We start from the raw sequence: 22045 nt of genomic DNA on the forward strand, positions 1-22045 counted from the left end.
GGAATGAGCATCTTTAAAACGGGCAGTCACAGAAGTTGGGCCGGCCACGGTGGCCGAGCGGTTCTAGGCGCTTCAGTCCTGAACCGTGCTGCTGCTGCGGTCGCAGGTTTGAATCCCGCCTCGAGCATGGATGTGTGTGTGGTGTGCTTAGGTTAGTTAGGTTTAAGTAGTTCTAAGTTCTAGGGGACTGATGACCACAGCTGTTAAGTCCCATAGTGCTCAGTGCCATTTGAACCATGGCAAACAGAAGAACTACTTTAGTTGATCGTGAAAGAATGAAGAACAAAAATTTTGAGGGAAATTCAGGAACCCAGAAAAACAAGTCACTGAAGAATTAAATAATTAGGTAGTCCAGAGAAGCTAAGACGAAATGGCTGCATGAAAAATATGAAGAAATCGATAAAGAAATGGTTGTCAGATCGACTGACAGCATAGAGGAAAATCAAAACAGACTTCGATGTCATAAAAAGCAAGTAGTGCTGGGCTAGCACTTGGATGGGTTACCATCTGGTCTGCCGGGCGCTGTTGGCAAGCGGAAGCACTGAGACCTTTTGAGGCAAACTGAGGAGCTACTTTATTGAGAATTAGCGGCACCAGTCTCCTAAACTAACATACGGCCGGAAGAACGGTGTGCTGACCACATGCCCCTCCGTATCCTCCTCCAGTGGCGCCTGTGGGCTGAGGATGACTCGGCGGCCGGTCGCTACCGTTGGGCCTTCCAAGGCTTGTTCAGAGAGAGTTTAGTTTAACATTAAGAGTGCAACTGGAATCCTACTGTTAAATGCCGAGGAGGGAGTACATTGAAGGCTTCTGTAAGGGGGGGAAGATTCGTCTAGAGTCGATTTAGAAGAGGGTAGGAGATCCGCAATTAGAATCAGAGTTTAAGAGAACTTTGAAGGACTTATGATCAAGTAAAGCAGAAGGGATACATAAAATTCCATCAAAATTTCTTAAATTGTTGGGGTAAGTGGCAAGAGAACGACTATTCACTTTGGTGTGTGGAATGTATGAGTCTGGGGACATACAGGGGTACTATCTGACTTCCGTAAAAATATAATCCACATAATTCCGAAGAATGCAAAGGGTGACAAGTGCGAGAATTACTCCACAATATGCTTAACAGCACATGCATCTAAGTTGATGACATGAATAATATACAGAGGAATGGAAAAGAAAATGAGGAAGTACTAGATTACGATCAGTTTGGCTATAGAAAGGTTAAAGGCACCAAAGAGGCAATCCTTACGTTGTTGATCATAGAGGAAGCAAGACTAAAGAAAAATGAAAACACATTCATAGGATCTGTCAAACGGGAAAAAGCGCCAGAAAACTTAAAATGGTGGAAGATGTTCGAAATTTTGAGGAAGATAGGGATAAGCTGCAGGGAAAAGCGGGTAATATACAATAAGTAGAAGAGCCAAGAGGGAATAATATGAGTTGACGACCAGGAACGAAGAGCTCGAATTAAAAAGGGTGTGTCACAGGGATGTAGTCCTTCGTCTCTGTTGTTCAATCCAAGAAGCAATGAAGGAAATAAGAGAAAGGTTTAGGAATGAATATATAATTCATGGTGAAAGGATATCAATGATACGATTCGCTTATGACATTGGTATCCTGAGTGAAAGTGAAGAAAAATTACATGATATGCTGTATGGAATGAACAGTCTAACGAATAGAGAATGTGGATTGAGAGTAAACCGAAGAAAGACGGAAGTAATGAGAAGTAGCAGAATTCAAACAGCGAGAATCGTAACAACAGGATTGATGGTCACGTAGTAGACGAAGGTAAGGATTTCTGCTACCTAGGCAGGAAAACAACAATAGCGGACGGAGCAAGGGGGATATCAAATGCTGGCTAGCCCTGAGAAAAGGACATTCATGGCTCAGAGAAGCCTACTGCTATCAAACATAGGCACTGATTTGACGAAGAAATTTCTGAGAATGTGCGTCTGGAGCACGGTACTGTATGGTAGTGAAACATGAACTGTTGGAAAACCGGAACAGAGGAGAATTGAGGCATTTCAGATGTGGTGCTATAGATGAATGTTGAAAATTGGGTGGACTGATAAGGTAAGGAATGTGGAGGTTCCGTGCAGAATCGGAGAGTAGAGGAATGTGTGGAAAATACTGAGAAAGAGAAGGGACAGGATGATAGGACGCCTGTTAAGACATCAGGGAATGATGTCCATGGTACCAGAGGAAGCTGTAGAGGGCAGAAAACTGTAGAGCAAGGCAGAGATTGGAATACATCCAGCAAATAGCCGAGGACTTGGTCTGCAAGTGCTACTCCGAGATGAAGAAAATAGGAGCCGAATTCGCAGCGAGCCACGTCAGACTAGTCAGGGGACTGATTACCACCCCCCCCCCCCCAAAAAAAGAACTTTTGTGTGTGATTGTGCATTAGCGTGTTAGAGCAAGATTTCTGCTGGATTCCCGTGCAACCGAACACATTGGAAACGCTTCTTGAGTTTCTACAGAATCTTCACGTACGGTATGCCTCTGGATTGATGATTGACCCTCTTGGCATCACATCCACGAGAACGACGCCACCCCAATCCCAGAAGACCGCCACCACAACTTTACCGACAGAGAGGGTTGTGTTGAATTTCTTCTGTTGTGGTGAACGAGGATGATGCCACTCCATGGACTGCCTTTTTTGTTTCCGGCGCAAAGTGGTGCATCTGCGTACCCAGTAACTATTCATGACGGAAAGCCCTCTCCATCGGTCTCAAAACGCTCCAATAATTCAGATCAAATGGCCTTTCTTTGAACCTTGTGGTCCACTGTGAGCATTCTTGGAACTCAACGTGAGCACCTCATTTAATAAACGAGAGTCTCAATCATAGCAAACGCACATCCAATACTAACCGACAATTGTAGAGCCAATTGTCGGTTGTGATGCGCCGGTCTGCACGAATAATTGCATCAGCACGATTCAGCGTGTCCAGAGCAGTAGCTGTGACATGACGCCCGAGTGTGGCTGATCTTGGAGCTCTGTTTCTGCATTTCCTGAGGCTGTAACTGTCTTTAGCTATCGCCCAACTGTACTAGCAACTGCAGCTTCGCCATACACTGCACACAAACGTGAGTAGATGTTCATCACTGTTTCTTTTTCTGCACACAAGAATTCGATAACAGCACGCTGCTTGTCACGTCAGTCAGACGCCATTTTGACTCTGACATCTGCCAGAACGGTTCGAAACTTCACCGGCAATCAGACCAAACTTAAAATCTGAAGAACCAACAGGGACATTTGCCTATGTATATTAATAGATTTCTTTAAGAAAAAATGTAGGGTATTACTTGTTGAGCGACCCTCGTATTAGTCTTTGCATCTTGAGTTCCATAAGTAACGCTCTTCCTTGCTGTAGATAAATAGCCCCTTCAGCTCTCTGTACAGCCTCCAGAATAGTTTCATATTTGCTACTGACATATAATTAGTTAATTTAGACACTGCCTATACCCGTGTTCTGATGCAAAATGTGACATCGCTGCGAGCAACGTTGCTGATATCGGAGCGATTTTGTAGACCATCACACCAGAAAACACGACCACTACTTGGTCAAATTTATTTTACGTACTTAGATGAATCTTATTTAATTTAGATGTGGCCATGGATAATTTCAGTTATGTAACTGAAGACCGTTTAGAGTTTACTATCTAGTTGGACTTTTATCACCAATATCTGATGTTAGTTAACGCAAATCGTTCAATGAAATGGATGTTGTACAGTACAAAAGTTAAAGATAATTAAGATAAAGGAAAAGTTGCGTCTAATCAGAACTGTAATGCTTCAGATAATGTGCCTATCTGATCGTAATTATCTGGACATTTAGTGCATAATGGGGTCTGTCCATTGTTCCCTTTCAACACGGTTTAAACTCTGCTGGGGACGTGTTTGATGATGTGTCTGAATATATGTATAGGAATGGCAGACCATTCTCAGGAGCCGAAACCAAAGTAATGATACTGGGGCCAGGAGCGAGGTCAACTAACATCATAATGGTACTCCATGTGGTTTCCTTTGGGAAATCCATTAACGGAATTTTGTAACACCGTGGCCAGGCTAGAGCACCAACTGATGAAAGCTCCAGCATTCCCTTGGGGCATACGGCCTACCGAACTGGGAGCGAGGATCAATAATAAGCACGATGTCACGGGATCTGACAATGCGACCCATCTGATGCGAGATTGGTGGCATGCCCAGCAGGGGATGGAGTACTCACGGATCACCGTCTGAGACACGCTGTGTTCTCCTCCATCTCTGAACAGGACTTCCGACGGGGCGAGCGTTCCGCGCCATGGGCGGCAACCTCCCTTCTGGAAGTCAACGGCCTGAGCACACGGCTGTTGCGGTGAACTACGGCAAACTGGGGCAGCCGCTTGTGTGCAGCTGATGCTTCGCCGGCTTGCTAAACCACCAGCCTCCGAAGATAAGGCTGGGAAGATATGGCAACAGGTTGCGTACAGAGAAATAAATAACATAAAATATACTTCTATTTCATGGCGTCTAGCGACACCACACAGGTGCCTGGCAAAACAGCATGGGTTTCTGCTAGGAGTGTGTGACCCCTACAATTATTTAGCAGTATCACTGCACCAAAACGTTTCTTTTTGACGTAATAATTGCTTATTCCAACAGCGTGGTATTAAACCTAGCGATGGTGTCACACTTGAATATACTGTTGCAGGATCTGCCGACTTCTTTGGGCTGAATCACTACAGAACGTACTACGTTATGAATGGAGCGAACGCCACGTCACCCTCGAGAGCTCACGACTCGGGCACAACTGCCGTCAGTAGTGGCGTAAGTTACAGAATATAACTGAATTACCTTCTTGATCTCAGACTTCTTCTCATACACTTTCCCTACTTGGTTAATTTTCACATTTGGAAAGGGAATCAACTGTGGTGTTATCCGACATCAAACATCGTCCAAAGCTAATGTAATTTCATGTTAATTTAAATGCAATGGAGAGTCCAGCAACACAGTTTTTTTATGTCATTCTATGACACACCTGTGGTATTACTAATTTTGCAGAAGATGATATAAGGTAAAGGGGACACGCGCAGAAGTGAAAAATATCAGAGTTCGCAATTGTAGAATCAAGTAATACTATCATTCCGTTGCATTTAACGAAAAGTAAACTATAACAGTTTACATAAGATTGTATACGTTCCTCTAATATCATAGGACCTTGGGGAAATTTTCACCTTATTGGTACATGGTTATAGCTAGCCTTTTATATTATCTATGTAAATACTGGCGATTCTTTTATAACCAACTGATCACAGTTTCTTGCACGACGACGTCATGGAAGTGTCTTCAGTGAACAGAAGCACATCGATAAAACAGTACATCCTGTAGATGTGTCTGTTGTACTACCAATCAAGGTTTCTTATTTTTAGACTTCTCCATTTGCATGCAACCGAAGTTTAAAGCTAACGAAATGAAAGCCTTCAACAGAAGGAACGACACCGTGTAACAAATAATTACGACTATCAAATTCAGAAGAGTAATGAGAAAGTATTATAAAAGAGAACGCGAAACATTCTTTGAAGCAAAATGTGTTCACAGATAAAGTTCTTACAGAGTCATGCTATTGGCTTATACTGTATTCCTCATAGAATATGAAATGTACAGCTTCAGTAAGATAAGTAAAGTAAGATCGTGGAAATGATTGCATAATGCTACTACTGCGGCTTTTGCTGTCACACTACCGCAGTACGCATTCTCCAAAAGTGGCGTAGTATGCTCATATTCTACCGAAGTCAAGTGTGCATATTGTTGCAGTATGTTTCCGAGTAATACCTATGATGGATGTTGTAACTTCACTTCTAGACGTTGTTTGTCAAACGATGTTGCTTCCCTGAGCGACTTGTGCGTCTCAAGATATTGATTTCGTTAACCTTGAAACACTGTACACAGATGTCGAAGTTCACAGAACAATGACGTTAATAGGTGGTACAACAAAAAAAATTTGACAATTTTAAGATATTTTTAATCGATATCTATCCTTCGAGCAAGTATTACAAGTAAAATAAGTGGAAAGCAATGGTAATCTTGAGTTGTAGGAACCAGGTCGTAGAGTCTTCCGTTTAAAGTTGCTTCATTTTAGGGTTGTGGCTGCGCTTTACATTTGGCCATTTGTGAAAATAAGAACACTAATTGTAAAATTGTCAATTCGTCTTTTAACACGCCAGGGAGGAAAGTGGGTAAATATGCAGTATTTATAAAAGCTTGCTTTTAGCACTCGAGACTGTACAACACTCCCTAGACACAGGAACAGGGCTCGATATTTAACGACTGTGTCCCTAAACCCATGTACCTGGTCCTTCCCACGGCAGTTGATTTGCTGCTCTCTGCATTGCCTGCTACGATGTGTTCTGTAATAACTATTGTCTAGTAGGGAGAGGAGCCATTTAAACCAACATTATCGAGTTGGTGTAGCAGAATTCAGTGTATTTTGTTAAACATTCGCACAGGATGCAAAGCACTGTTCACAATTAACATCATTCCACAATGGACGTGATAGTCCTCAAAATACATGTTCGTTGTAAAGTACAAGGCTGCTGTCTAAATGATGGCATCCAAAGCAGACACGGTGCATAGAACGCATAATAATCACTGTTCAACGGATGTTTTATCAGTCGACGATTGGCACAGTTATTCCAACAGTAGTAAACAATTCTATAACTCATAACACGAGCGTAAGCGTGACCGAACTGCGACCCGAATACTCCATAAAATTTCGGGTACGATATGCGAACGAGAAAGTATCTGCACTCGTGATATTGAGGAAGTCAAAACGATATGTGTTTCTTTCACTTAGAACTTGCAATTAGGATCAGACAGATCCACATTATTTTTCCGTAACCGTCGCGACGCGGTTCACTGTTGTTCTCCAACACGACACACGAAACAGAGAAACATCACTTTGTGTATAAACAATGATACTGCTTCGTGAACACTGACATTAAACGCAAAATTTGTGTGGCAAACATTTTCAATTACTTCTAATTATAATGTTTGTTTCGAAATGTGCTGCAGCCACGTTGTCAACACAACACTCCGGCCACGCTCCACGAAAGCTACGCCACGACTGTTGCTCTGCGCTCGGCAGAGAGGCGACTATCGATAGTCAACGATAAAATTCTATGCTTACTGTCTTCAAGTAAATGAACCCACTAATTCATCACGAAGAGTCAAAATACTCATTTTAGTCTAAAAAATTCATCTACCTGCTCCGAAACAATGCACTCAATATCATCAGTAGTGTCGCCTTTAAGTTCCACGCCTTCAGCAACGCTGAGAGCAATTTTTTTCAAGGGTGTCGGTTCCCAGAAACGACACGGCTGATGAATGCGCGAACTTCAGCACTAGACCAACTCAAGGAGCTCAATGCGTAATTTTTGCTTCCACTAACAGAGCAGACATTATCAAAATTATCATTGTCATGATCATCGACCCAAGCAGCATTGTTTGTCAATTAGGACACGGATATAGTCAACGGGAAACGTTTGTTCCCTCTAACTGCCCTTCTATAAATGTAAACAGTTACTTGTTGCGTGTTCGTCTTAGCTACTGATAGGCAACGACTTGACCAATTAGTCAATATTCACTTGGTATTCAACTGTTTCGAGAATGCTCATCTCTCAAATTCAACAAAATCACTAGGAACATACCACAAAAGGGAAGCTGATGAACAAATTGATACTGCGTTGCTATAATGAAATATGAATGAATTATATAGCTTCTGACAGTCTTAATCAGGATAGTAAGATATTCAGAACCGAAAAAGGAGTGAGATAAGTAGGTATATTATCAGAAGCTGCTTTAGAGGAAGTTTTAAGATCTTTCAGCTGGGGAAAGAATCAGTTATTATTCGTAATGGCATATACCAGAAAGTTTTTGTTTTGGTGTTGCCATTGTCCGCATTTCCACTAGTGCAGGCATCTCTGACAAAAGCTGGATGAGAGTCACAGAGCAAATCTGAAACTAGGCTGGTAGTTCAATCCAACATGAGTACAACATCTAGCTAACAACTTGTTGAAAGACTCGCTGCAAATTTTAATAGCGAACTCGTACAAGCAGTTTGTATGTGTTAATTTTTATTGTTGAAATCACGGATTTAAGATATTTCTCTGCTAATTATAATGTGTGTTACGAAATAAGTCTCGGGTGAACAGCCTGGTATGAGTGTGCATAAGACACAATATTGGCAATCGACCACGTTGCCGTCATCAGGTGCGCTGACGTACTGACCTGCTGCGGGCCGGTGCCAGGTATATATAGGACAATCCCCCTCCCGCTCCTCCCCCAGGCCTACTTGGTGACAGACAGCGCTTGACACCGATCCTACCAAGAGTGTCGAGAGGAAGACTGTCGCTTCTCAAGGATTCCGGCTTCCTTGAAAAGATTACCAAGAAGCTACGCCCAGGGGCTACTATTCCTCCTAGACTTTACGGACTGCCGAAGGTGCACAAAGAATCGATTCCGTGACGTCCCGTTGGTGCCCCAACCTACCTTCTCGCCAAGCACCTGAAACAACTGCTTAGCCCTTACGTTGGGAGATGTACACACCATATCCTTAACTCCGTGAATTTCCTTGGACGCATGAACAACCTTGTGCTTAAGGAATCTGACATACTGGTGAGCTTCTACGTGGTATCTGTTCAGTAAAGTTCCGTTACAAGAATCCTTGGAACTCATCAGCCAGAAATTTGACGAAGAGACCACCAACATTTTCAGACATGTTCTGACATCAACTTGACGGTGAATACTACGAACAGACAAAAGAATGGCGTGCTCAAAACGCTTGTCCACAGAGCTCACACCATCTCCGACAGGGACAGTCTCTAACAAGAATTGGACCATCTGAAGACCCTGTTTCGGAGGAACGGTTACAAGGAAGGGCAAATTCGATTGGCTCTACATCTCACAGCTGCAGCACCGGCGAAAACTGAGGATGAAACTCACGAGGAGGCGGCCTTGGCTATTATTCCGTTTTGTGGGGCCTTATCCGGAAAATAGGACGCAGTTTACGTAAACACCAAGTGAAAACCATCTTCCGTCTTCCAAGCCAAACCAATAGCCTTCTTAGTAGTGTCAAGGACAACCTTGGTCTACGTAAATCTGGGGTTTTTCAGATTCCTTGCCAATGCGGGAGTGTATACATAGGCCAGACCATTCGTACCACTGAGGACCTATGCCGAGAACATCACGTCACACTAGAAAGAAACAGCCCGGTAAGTCGGCAATCGCTGAGCATTGCCCGTCAGAACTCCACATCATGGTTTATGACCAAACCAAAGTCCTGACACAGACTTACAAATACTGGGACTGTGTCATCAAAGAAGCCATAGAGATCATAGTAACGGAGCCACAACTGAATCGTGGCAGCGGTTACATCCTTAGCAAGGCGTGGGAACCCGCGATCACCCAGATTAAGAAGAAAAAGGATTTTTACCAGAGTGTACCGACTTGGGGGGAGGGGGGGGAGAATAACGAGAGTGGTGCCGGCAGACCCTCCTGAACGAGAAGACGCAGGACACAGCACCCAGACGGCAGGAGAACGGAAACTGCAGCACGACCGCGCTCGGGGCGCGGGCCGCACCGACTCATAGGAAACGCCTCAGGAAGGAGCGGGAGAGAGGTTGTCTTATATATACCTGGCGCCGGCCCACCACCGGTCAGAACATCAGCGCACCTGATGGTGGCAACGTTGCCGATTGCAAAAATATTGTGTCCTATGCACACTCATACCACGCTGTTCACCCGAGATTTATTTGGTCATAAAATACGCCTCGATAAACTGAAGAATCACACCATAATGTTTATTAATTTTTCGTGCTGAAATCGGCTAAATCGATCTAAAAGATTGCTTTTTCATTCCGTTTAAGTATATGGACGACTTACTGACAAAGATTTGAGAATAGTTTACAACTGTGGCAGTGTAATGTAGCACTGTGTAACAAATATTAACTTTTTGTTCGTCCTTGTTTTTCAACTGACTGTACTCTAACTGTATTAATTTTATTTTATCTATATTTGTATGTTTTACGGAAGCCAAGGTGTGCAGGACTAACTTTGTACATACTTTTACCTTGTTCAAAACATTCTGGGGATGGTTGCGAACACTTAATTTAGTGATGTCGTTCCACTGCGGTTTGTGACAAATCCCCATATGTTCCCTACTTCACTCTGCCGGCTGACAGCTGACTGTTCGAATGCATGTCTGTTGTTTACAATTGTTAGTTCAAGCTGCCAGGAATAAAATCAGACTCGGAACTTCATGGAAGGGTGGTATATTCTTGACGCTCGTTTAGACAAATTCAAAGAAAACATGGGAGCGTACACGGAAGAGTAAGGGGATTGCTTGCCAAAAGATATAGTGAATTTGAACATATATATCAAGGACAGAATAACGAAAACATGATAATAGACTACATCTGGGAGTTGGTTCGCGAAAATGCTACACCTCGGAATGTTGCTCACATGTAATGCACTCGCGTCCACATTTAATAGCTTGTATAGATCAAATTTAATATGAATTATGTTTTGTAACTTACATTGTGAACAGAAAATCTAACTTCCGAATTTTACTCACTTGAGATACGTAACTTTCAAAATATTACTGGCAGATTCATAAAACCTAAGTCTGAGGTGAATAATGCGTATTTTCCATGTTCGTACATTAGAAAGTTCCGTTTTCAGCTCGAGGGCAAAAACGCTATTATGTAGTGCGATCATTCAGTTCCGAACTAGTGAAGGGGAGTAATAGAATGATGAGCTGTCACTCATGACACAAAGCTATTTCATCATGTATGCAGAAATCAGACCACAAAATTTAAAAACCAAATACAAGGTCACATAAATAACGCAAAACAAATATAACAGAATGACATAACTGTACGCATTAAGTGCGAAAACCGGCAGTTTGCGTACAGTTCCAAGAATCATCCTTAGTCCTTTTGTGCTGTCTACAGAATAATAGTGGCTTGTTCTATACGGAGGTTTTAGTTAAATGAAGCTCATTGCTCTAAGAGAATTGAAATTTCTAAGGTTAACGATATTTTCTGCATGTCAGGTTTTTCATCCAGAGCTAAGGCTGAAGTCTATATTAAAATTTTCGTTACTTTCAGGACACATAAATGAACTTCCACATTATATTACGACAAACTTCAGTGACACGTCGCATTTTGTAGACAAATGTCAGTTAGGATACGATTCTCATTAAGGATAACCTAATATAAAGCTGGAATCACTCTAACATTTATAGTTTTTCTGAGAACATTGTGGTGAAGTTATTTCATAATAAATTTTTAACTCTGCTTTATTTTTATTTAATTTTTGTTGCGCACGGTTCTGTTGCCAACAGGGTGCTGAATTTTGTTTTTTCGCAGACCTTGCACGTGGTAAACTGGAAAAACATAAATAACTAACTGTTAGCCGGAGGTGTTCTGCAAGGAAACAGGATGCATTCAAATGCGACTGCTTCCTAGAACTTAGGATTTTCCGACGGAAAAAACGATTAATTCAACAAGTATTCGGTGAACTACACGACGAGTACTCTCTGCATTCTATTCCATTACATACAAAAAAGAACTCATCAAGATAATTTATAGAACTTGAGAGTGTCAAGGGAGTTGAAAAATGCTCGTATTTCATTTCACACGAACAAAAAAAAGAAGAATTGGAAATTTGCTGCAAGCTGCAAGTAAAAACTCTTAGAAGTCGGTTCGTATTTCGTGTAGTAAGGAAATAATAGTACTGGTCCAAAATTTGCTTCAAAAGAGGTTAATTTCTACATTTGTTCGGTTTGTTGGCAACTCTATCTATGCAACGTTACTATTAATAGAATAGCCATACTTCTTACTCTTCCCACAGGAGCAAATTAATTCTCTTTTTCAAAGTCTTTCCCCAGAAAACGCACATCTTTTCCACCTGGATGAGATATGGCCTTGTCTTGAAGACATTTGTGACATTATCGATAATGACGTCCATGTAAAAGATAAAGACGAATAAAAGGAATAGGGATAAAACTCAATTTCTTAAGCTTGATTCCATATTTTTTTCCTAATATTTAGTGTACCTCATCCTTCACGTGACTACGAGCTGCCCTCGTCTATACTTCCTATGACACCGTCACTTTAGTATAGAAAGCCAACTGGCTCTTTGCAACACTTGCATTTACTGATGATTCTCACTTGTGTATCTGTCACAAATCTCTGTTTCCCACTCAACTGCCTTCCGCCAATGAAGCCGTCTGTGACAGGAGCAGCACTGCACACCATAATTAACTACGGAAGCTTAAAAACATAGAGTTCATGTTTGGTTAGAAAAACCGCGAACACTGGATTAATTAATGAAAGCAGATTTTTTAAACGACAGCTGACATTTAAATTAAACAAAAGTAACGTGTGTAGTTGTTTAACAACAAGATAAATACAGCGTAGTTACATAGAAATCCATCCACCTTCGGAAGACAAAATAAAATATAATCTAGATATTAAAATTCTAAATTATCCACCTATTCAGGGTATTATGTGTGCGCTAAAAAGGAAATCTCTTTTAGTGTTATACTTAGTAATTATGAAAAATTGTTTGAATTGTGCAAAATGAAATGAGGACGCGGTCACTCAGTCGGAGATCATTTCCTTAGGAGAAGGTATCGAAATGTTCTGACGACAAAAATTTCAATGTTTTTGCTTGGAGTGAAGGTGCTGCCTCATTCTTGAAGTTATTCCTAAGAAATGATTTTAAATACTATGGCCACTGCTGTACACAAACTGCCAACAAGGCACATCTACAAGAATTTATCAAATTTAAATTACAAATGAAGAGTAAAAACAATTTTGACAGTTGGTTAAACTGACTATTTGTGTATTCTGTGTACTTTTAATCTGACCCAATAACACCAGTGGCTGCAATAAGAATTCACTACCGCATTTGTACAATAAACTATTGAACTTTGCAAACCACGTATAAAGTGATCCAGTAAATCGCTTTTCTCTCTGTTGGTAATTGTTCGTACATTACAAATGGTGGGTTTCATAACCAGATTTGAAGTGGCCAAATTTCTTGCTAGGTCAATATACATGCTTGAACGGAGAATATTTGATTCATAAGTATGTCATAAATAGCAAGCCCTCGAAAAAGTAAAATGAAATACAATATTTGTGGTTTAGCAATTAATATTCGTAATTTCCCCTTTTTAGTATTTCATAATTATACATTGCCATATGTTTCAGTTTTATGCTTGGGGCTTCCGGAATTTACTGAACTGGATTGTGAACGAATATCCCGGCTACCGTATTATTGTGACTGAAAACGGAATCGGAAATACCGGTGGACTAAATGACACAGATAGGATACAATATTACACGGTAAGTACCTCACAACGTCCTATTGCTAACATTCTCTTGGCGCTTATTAGACCCTATTCCTGACGTATCTTGTATAAAGAAGAAACGAAACATCAATTTCAGGATTATCTAACAGCTCTCCTGCAAGCAGTGAATATTGATGGAGTGCCAGTAATTGGTTACACTGCATGGAGCCTCATGGACAACCTGGAATGGACATCTGGATTCACGTAAGTCATTCTAAATTTTGGAACATTTTCAATTTCCCACGTTAATCGTAGTGAGGTAGTTTTGCACTCTCATTACACTTTCCTTCATGAGCAACGCAATTAAACGTATCACTTAATGTCTTCAGAAACCGGCCAGGATAGCCGAGAGCGCTAACGCCTTGCTTCCTGGACTCTGATAGGCGAGCCGGCCCCGAATCGAATCCGCCCGGCGGACTAACAACGAGGGCCGGTGTGCCAACTAGCCTGGATGTGGTTTTTAGGCGGTTTTCCACATTCAGCTAGGTGAATACCGGGCTGGTAATCAAGCTCCAACTCAGTTACACGACTCGCAGTCTTTTGAAACACGCTCCCAGCCTTCTATGGATTACACTAGACGCAGACGGTTGGGTACACGCAAAATCCGGTTAACCATACCAGCAGACCGCACAAGTCGGGATTCGTGCTTGGAAAGAGCTAATCTCTTCCAAAATTGTGTTTAAAGTTGATTTCTGAAATAAGGGATATTTTTATTAAGCAGTGAATAAGCGTTCCAAAGTGCTATTTACAGCAAAGTAAGATCATCGGACAAAAATTGGTAATCACTTAACAGCGTGAAATTACACTCCTGGAATTTAACACCTACATTTGCTTCGGAAGTGAATCCACATTGTCGTGCAGGTACGTCGCATCACATCGCATAAATCACGCAGTTCCATCAAATTGCGGCGGATCTGACGTCAAGATTTTACCCGCTGTTCCAACTTGGGCCACATATTTTCTGTGGAATTCTAGTCACGTGAGTTTCTAATTCAGTTGAGATGCAATGTAGTGGGGGAGTGTTGAGGAACCCAGTCACATACTTTGCCAATCTGTTGAACTTAGCTGTCGGCGTAGTTATCTGCCTTTCTGAATAATGGCGTCTTACCAGGTGAGCGACTCCAAATGTTCGTTGCATACCATTCTAACGCTAACAGGTTGGGATGAACCTCCATTCACTACCAGCAGCTGTTCCTGTCGGGTTTGGAAGCAATTTTGATTCACAAGCCGTGAAACGAATCTGACGTCGTGTTTCGTGGTCACGTCGGCCACAGCACAGCTCGTACACACGTTGAACAGCCTGCCGCGAAACACCAAGAAATCCAGCAATTTCATACCTCGTATGGCAATGGGCAAGGCCAAACACGAGTGCCACTTCTACTAGTCTTATCATGTCTTTACATTTACCGCTACTTCCGTATGCTCACGTGATTTCAGTGCACCAGCGATTGAGCTCGTGTCACGGTCGCTGTCCTGTCTGTAAGGGCTTGATGATCAATTTATGCGTGCGCATCGGGGCGACAAATTTTTTACCCGGCGATCTTACGTTTCACTTCATGCGACGTTTCCGGGTTAATTAATTTCATAAAATGGTCTACGAATCTAGTTCCTTGGTATTTATATGAGCATACTCTTCTAAACGACTGTTCTAAGATCACTGAAGAGAACGTGTGGAATTATGCTCTGCACTGTTCGAAATGAAATTGTGACAAACTTATCGAAGGTAAATTATACTCAGCAAGTTTCTCACTAGAAGGTTCACCTAATTACGTAACGTGAAGCTCGACGTAGCCGTAGCAGAATTCAAGTAGACTGAAAGCACAAGTATCACAACAGAATCTTAAGTTTGCAATTATTTAGTTCAGCTACGTAGCCGATGTTACGATTACGTGTTGACAGGTAATGCTTCAAAATTTTTACTTGAACTATGTTAAATATGTTTAAGTAAAGCAAACGTTATTACCATTCGAAATCTGAATTTTTCTTTTCTGCATATTTACTTCTTAAAGTAGTCACCCTGGCGGGAAAGTGGTATCTTCCAGCAAGAGACCGGTTTGTTGATGCCCCGTCAGTACAGACTGTTTGACTTCGTAGACGCAGCCATAACCCCACCTGTGCTTCATTATCAAAGTAAAGTCCTCGAATAAACTTTTTAAGTTCTGGAAACATTCTTTGGATATGATCGGCGTCAGTGAACCCATGTGATCGAATTGTTGCAGATGTCGCAGCGTTTATGTGTGACATGACATTGTAATGCTGAAAGAGAGGGTGCTCTGTGTGTGGAAATGAATTTTCGAATTCGAAACTCGATTACACTGCGCTGTTCCTCACTCACCAGCCTAGTTACGATACACATCGACATTTTACAGGCGACAATCTGGAGTCCCCTAGCGGAAGAGGATTGTAAATATGTAGTCATGAAGAATGTTAATAAAATTATTTTTGTTGACAATGCTTTAAGAGCACAAGATTTTGTTGGCATTATTTTTCAACACGCCCTCTTACTGTGCTCTGGTTCTAGACTACCAATTAGTCGGTTCGACTTCCGGTGGTGGAAAAATGTTCATCACCAATGTTAGGTGGGGGTGAGCAGAGGTTTCATTCTGTGCGGAGAAAGAAAAGCATTCCCTATTCGGTGACTGAATTATCTATCAACGTCTCATACAACAATGGGATACCATTCATTATTCTTTTTCTTCCACGAATAAGGGTCTGATTCAATTTGTAACTGTCTAGAATCAGAAAAAATCGTCTCCGTATCCTGAAAAAAGAAATCGTTTCTCCTACCACCATTGAACCATTTTCCAACTTTGCTCTGTGACCTTACGACTCGTAATGTTTCAATTTACTCAATAATCTCGATGACAAAGAATGAACAGTTTAGGACAGACCTATAACTTACACTTACTCAAACATTCCGAGATATTAAATCGTGGTCGAATCAATTACTAGGCGCAGCGCACAACGGTGCCATGTTAAGCCCTCTTCCTTCCGATCAAACGTGTTGATGTGTTTTTTGCTGCCCTTGTAGCCTTTACACACTCTCGTACTACCTGCTTGCAAATCATGTTCCACAGCAGTGGACCGATCTGTTTTTCCCCTTCTACAGTTGACTGTTCAGTCACTTCTCTACGATATGCTCACAGAGAAGCTAAAGATATATTTAAACAAGCCAATAATTTTACAGGAAGGAGAATGGCGTAACACGGAGTGGCATCTGAATTTAGTTCCTAAAAGCTGTGAGCCACTATTCCACCGTAGCACCCGGCAACACCCAAAGCGCAAAGTTCTGAAACCATATAACGTCACACCTTTGCGTGGGAGCACAGAACTTTTACTGCCGGCAGAGTAGGGAGGCAGTGCGTGGACAGCACATTGATAGAATCAACAACCCACCCCGTGTGCCCGTTCCCCTACCTTGAAGATGTCAGCAGAGGGGGATGAAACGTTGATCCATGAAAGCCCCTGAACCCCAGCATGAGAGCCCATAGTACTTTAATATCTGTGACATTTCACACAACCTAAGTTTATGTTTTACAGTCAGACGTACCTTCGCAGTCCGCAAGGAAGTGCTTAAAATAGCTGACAAACATGAAGACAGACAAATCCTAAAAGAGTTTATACTTGTCAAAACTATTATTTTGAGATAAAAATAAGTCTAAAGGAACATATCAGTTAGTAGTGGTTACATTCAAAGAACGATCAATGTGAGTTCATGCACGTTCTTTTTACTTCTCAATAAGTTTTGTATTTTGTTCCTGCGAGGGTCCTAGGCCTATACTTTCCGCATAAACTTCCCTGTTATGAATTGCACGTCGATTCCCATTGACTCTGTCAAGCAAGCAGAAAATTGTCACAGCGAAAGGACGCAGTTAAAGATCGAAAACAAGTATCGCAGAGATACACTACGACAAATATTTGGAGTCGCGCTAGTGTATAGCTTAGGTGAATTTGAAGAACATCGCTCTGATTATTCCTTTTGTTATCATGGAAAAACACAGTGGCGTCTTCGAAACTTCGACAAATAAATACTTGGTGATGCGAGAACTCTAATTTTCTTTGTGATTCCCACGTAACAATCACAATTTTAAATGCGCGCTTTCCTCCTTCAGAAACTGTCTGTACAAACATAGTAAGGATCTGGCAGTGCATCTTTGTATTAATCAAGGATGCTTTTAAGTCTTCAGAAATACGAAAAATTCTCCAGTCCCTTCGCATTATTCCGCAAATGGTTTATGCAGTGAACCACTTTATTACAGGGTGTAACAAAATGAAATAGGTAAATTATAAGGGGTTGTAGATGTTCTCTTGAGGAATAAACTGACGATAGAGGCACAGCCTGGATGATCGACCAATCTGGCGTTGTAGCTCGGCTTTGCTATGTCGGTACTGTATTGCACTGAATATTAGGGGAAACGAAAGCTATTCTATTTCCCGAGGTCAAGAAGCTTTACCGTATTTTTCTATGATTGATTCTGTGGTTGATTGGGAGGTCGTTCCAAGGCGTGGCAGGCAGCGAAAGGCGTCCCCGGAGGCTGATCAGAAAGCCTCCCCGGCGCGTCTGACAAACAGGTTTCAGGCACTGTCTCTGGCTGAGCCAGATGCAGCTGCCTGGCCTGTTTCAGAGGATCATTCTCAGCCTTCAAGGTCCGGGAAATCGCAGAGGGTGGGATTACTGGTAGTTGGGAGCTCCAATGTTAGGCGCGTAATGGGGCCCCTTAGGGATACGGCGGCTAAGGAGGGGAAGAAATCCAGTGTGCACTCCGTGTGAATTCCGGGAGGAGTCATTCCTGATGTGGAAAGGGTCCTTCCGGATGCCATGAAGAGCACAGGGTGCAGCCAGCTGCAGGTGGTGGCACATGTCGGCACTAATGACGTGTGTCGCTTTGGATCTGAGGAAATTCTCTCTGGATTCCAGCGGCTATCTGATTTGGTGAAGGCTGCCGGTCTTGCTTACGAGATGAAGGCAGAGCTCACCATCTGCAGCATCGTTGACAGAACCGACTGCGGACCTTTGGTGCAGAGCCGGGTGGAGGGTCTGAATCAGAGGCTCAGACGGTTTTGCGACCGTATTGGCTGCAGATTCCTTGACTTGCGCCATAGGGTGGTGGGGTTTCGGGTTCCGCTGAATAGGTCAGGAGTTCACTACACTCAGCTGGCGGCTACACGGGTAGCGGAGGCTGTGTGGCGTGGACTGGGCGGTTTTTTAGGTTAGAAGGCCTCGGGAAAGTGCGGGATGGGCTGCAATGTCAAAGGGTGCTTGGCAATTACAGGACGTGCTTGGATCAAGGAACAGTCGGAATTATAGTTGTAAATAGTTGTACTTGCGCTGGAAAAGTCCCTGAGCTTCAAGCGCTAATAGAAAGCACAGAAGCTGATATCGTTATAGGTACAGAAAGCTGGCTAAAGCCTGAAATAAGTTCTGCAGAAATTTTTACGAAGTCTCAGACGGTGTTCAGGAAAGATAGTTTAGGCAGAATTGGTGGTGGAGTGTTTGTGTCTGTCAGTAGTGGTTTATCTTGTAGTGAAGTCGAAGTAGATACTCCGTGCGAATTGGTGTGGGTGGAGGTTATACTTAACAGCCGAATTAAGTTAATAATTGGCTCCTTCTACCGACCCCCAGACTCCGATGATACAGTTGCGGAACAGTTCAGAGAAAGTTTGAGTCTCGTAACAAATAAATACCCCACTCATACGGTTATAGTTGGTGGGGACTTCAACCTACCCTCGGTATGTTGGCAAAAATACTTGTTCAAATCCGGTGGTAGGCAGAAAACGTCTTCCGAGATTGTCCTAAATGCATTCTCCGAAAATTATTTCGAGCAGTTAGTCCACGAACCCACGCGAATTGTAAATGGTTGCGAAAACACACTTGACCTCTTGGCCACAAACAATCCAGAGCTGATAGAGAGCATCATGACTGATACAGGGATTAGTGATCACAAGGTCATTGTAGCTAGGCTCAATACCATTTCTTCCAAACCCATCAGAAACAAACGCAAAATAATTTTATTTAAAAAAGCGGATAAAGTGCCACTAGAAGCCTTCCTAAAAGACAATTTCCATTCCTTCCGAACTGACTATGTGAATGTAGACGAGATGTGGCTCAAATTCAAAGATATAGTAGCAGCAGCAATTGAGAGATTCATACCTCATAAAATGGTAAGAGATGGAACGGATCCCCTGTGGTACACAAAAAAGGTCCGAACGCTGTTGCAGAGGCAACGGAAAAAGCATGCGAAGTTCAGAAGAACGCGAAATCCCGAAGATGGGCTAAAATTTACAGACGCGCGAAATTTGGCAAGTACTTCGATGCGAGATGCCTTTAATAGGTTCCACAACGAAACATTGTCTCGAAATTTGGTAGAAAATCCGAAGAAATTCTGGTCGTATGTAAAATACACAAGCGGCAAGACGCAGTCAATACCTTCGCTGCGCAGTGCCGATGGTACTGTTATCGACGACTGTGCCGCTAAAGCGGAGTTATTGAACGCAGTTTTCCGAAATTCCTTCACCAGGGAAGACGAATGGAATATTCCAGAATTTGAAACACGAACATCTGCTAGCATGAGTTTCTTAGAAGTAGATACCTTAGGGGTTGTGAAGCAACTCAAATCGCTTAATACGGGCAAGTCTTCAGGTCCAGATTGTATACCGATTAGGTTCCTTTCAGATTACGCTGATACTATAGCTCCCTACTTAGCACTCATATACAACCGCTCGCTCACCGATAGATCTGTACCTACAGATTGGAAAATTGCGCAGGTCGCACCAGTGTTTAAGAAGGGTAGTAGGAGTAATCCATTTAAGTACAGACCTATATCATTGACGTCGGTTTGCAGTAGGGTTTTGGAGCATATACTGTATTCAAACATTATGAACCACCTCGAAGGGAACGATCTATTGACACGTAATCAGCATGGCTTCAGAAAACATCGCTCTTGTGCAACGCAGCTAGCTCTTTATTCGCACGAAGTAATGGCCGCTATCGACAGGGGATCTCAAGTTGATTCCGTATTTCTAGATTTCCGGAAAGCTTTTGACACCGTTCCTCACAAGGGACTTCTAATCAAGCTGCGGAGCTATGGGGTATCGTCTCAGTTGTGCGACTGGATTCGTGATTTCCTGTCAGGAAGGTCGCAGTTCGTAGTAATAGACGGCAAATCATCGAGTAAAACTGAAGTGATATCAGGTGTTCCCCAGGGAAGCGTCCTGGGACCTCTACTGTTCCTGATCTATATAAATGACCTGGGTGACAATCTGAGCAGTTCTCTTAGACTGTTCGCAGATGATGCTGTAATTTACCGTCTAGTAAGGTCATCCGAAGACCAGTATCAGCTGCAAAGCGATTTAGAAAAGATTGCTGTATGGTGTGTCAGGTGGCAGTTGACGCTAAATAACGAAAAGTGTGAGATGATCCACATGAGTTCCAAAAGAAATCCGTTGGAATTCGATTACTCGATAAATAGTGCAATTCTCAAGGCTGTCAATTCAACTAAGTACCTGGGTGTTAAAATTACGAACAACTTCAGTTGGAAGGACCACATAGATAATATTGTCGGGAAGGCGAGCCAAAGGTTGCGTTTCATTGGCAGGACACTTAGCAGATGCAACAAGTCCACTAAAGAGACAGCTTACACTACACTCGTTCGTCCTCTGTTAGAATATTGCTGCAGGGTGTGGGATCCTTACCAGGTGGGATTGACGGAGGACATCGAGAGGGTGCAAAAAAGGGCAGCTCGTTTTGTATTATCGCGTTATAGGGGAGAGAGTGTGGCAGATATGGTAAGCGAGTTGGGATGGAAGTCATTACAGCATAGACGTTTTTCGTCGCGGCGAGACCTTCTTACGAAATTTCAGTCACCAACTTTCTCTTCCGAATGCGAAAATATTTTGTTGAGCCCAACCTACATAGGTAGGAATGATCATCAAAATAAAATAAGAGAAATCAGAGCTCGAACAGAAAGGTTTAGGTGTTCGTTTTTCCCGCTCGCTGTTCGGGAGTGGAATAGTAGGGAGATAGTATGATTGTGGTTCGATGAACCCTCTGCCAAGCACTTAAATGTGAATTGCAGAGTAGTCATGTAGATGTAGATGTAGATGACGGCGTCGTATTGTGTTAAACATTAGAGAGGGGAAAAAATCCCTTATTCGTAATACCGAAGAACGGACAGGGAGGAGGGGTGAGGAGACTGGTCATGAGGACATTGGCACTTTATATCAAAAGAAATCTAGGTCTATACGGGAAGATAAATGAATGTGATATAGTTCTGTGGAGTGGGAATTAGTGAAGTGGGGTAGCATAAAGAACTGGACATAACGACAGACGAGTATAGGCTTAACAACGCAAATACAGTTAAGAATAATAAGGTCTAACAATGAACAAGAAAATAAGAAAACGCGTTTCCTAGTATGAGCTGATTAGTTAACGCGCTATCGCAGTCCGCATCGACGTGAAGACAATATCTACCGCAGTCGTACAACCATATGTGCGTACCATCTCCCACAGCGCTAAAGAAATCAAAAGGCAGTATAATGAGGTGAGAGAACTTATTCAGTTAGTGGAGACCAAGATTCAATTGTTATGGGGCATTGTAATTTGGTGATGGGAAAAATATGAAGGAGAATAGTATGAAAACACTGACTGTGGG

General features: G+C 42.4%; 1 protein-coding gene across 1 annotated transcript in view; it reads left to right on the top strand.

The window, feature by feature from the left end:
• LOC126282016 (myrosinase 1-like) overlaps window positions 1-22045 on the top strand; it is a 65037-nt gene that overhangs the window by 38525 nt on the left and 4467 nt on the right. The window contains exons 8-10 of the mRNA XM_049981409.1: window positions 4692-4807; window positions 13255-13389; window positions 13492-13598. Of these exons, the coding sequence (XP_049837366.1) occupies window positions 4692-4807; window positions 13255-13389; window positions 13492-13598 (358 nt within the window). The remainder of the gene's footprint in view (window positions 1-4691; window positions 4808-13254; window positions 13390-13491; window positions 13599-22045) is intronic.

Source organism: Schistocerca gregaria, chromosome 7, assembly GCF_023897955.1.
Source record: "Schistocerca gregaria isolate iqSchGreg1 chromosome 7, iqSchGreg1.2, whole genome shotgun sequence".
In the NCBI taxonomy this organism is placed as follows: domain Eukaryota; kingdom Metazoa; phylum Arthropoda; class Insecta; order Orthoptera; family Acrididae; genus Schistocerca; species Schistocerca gregaria.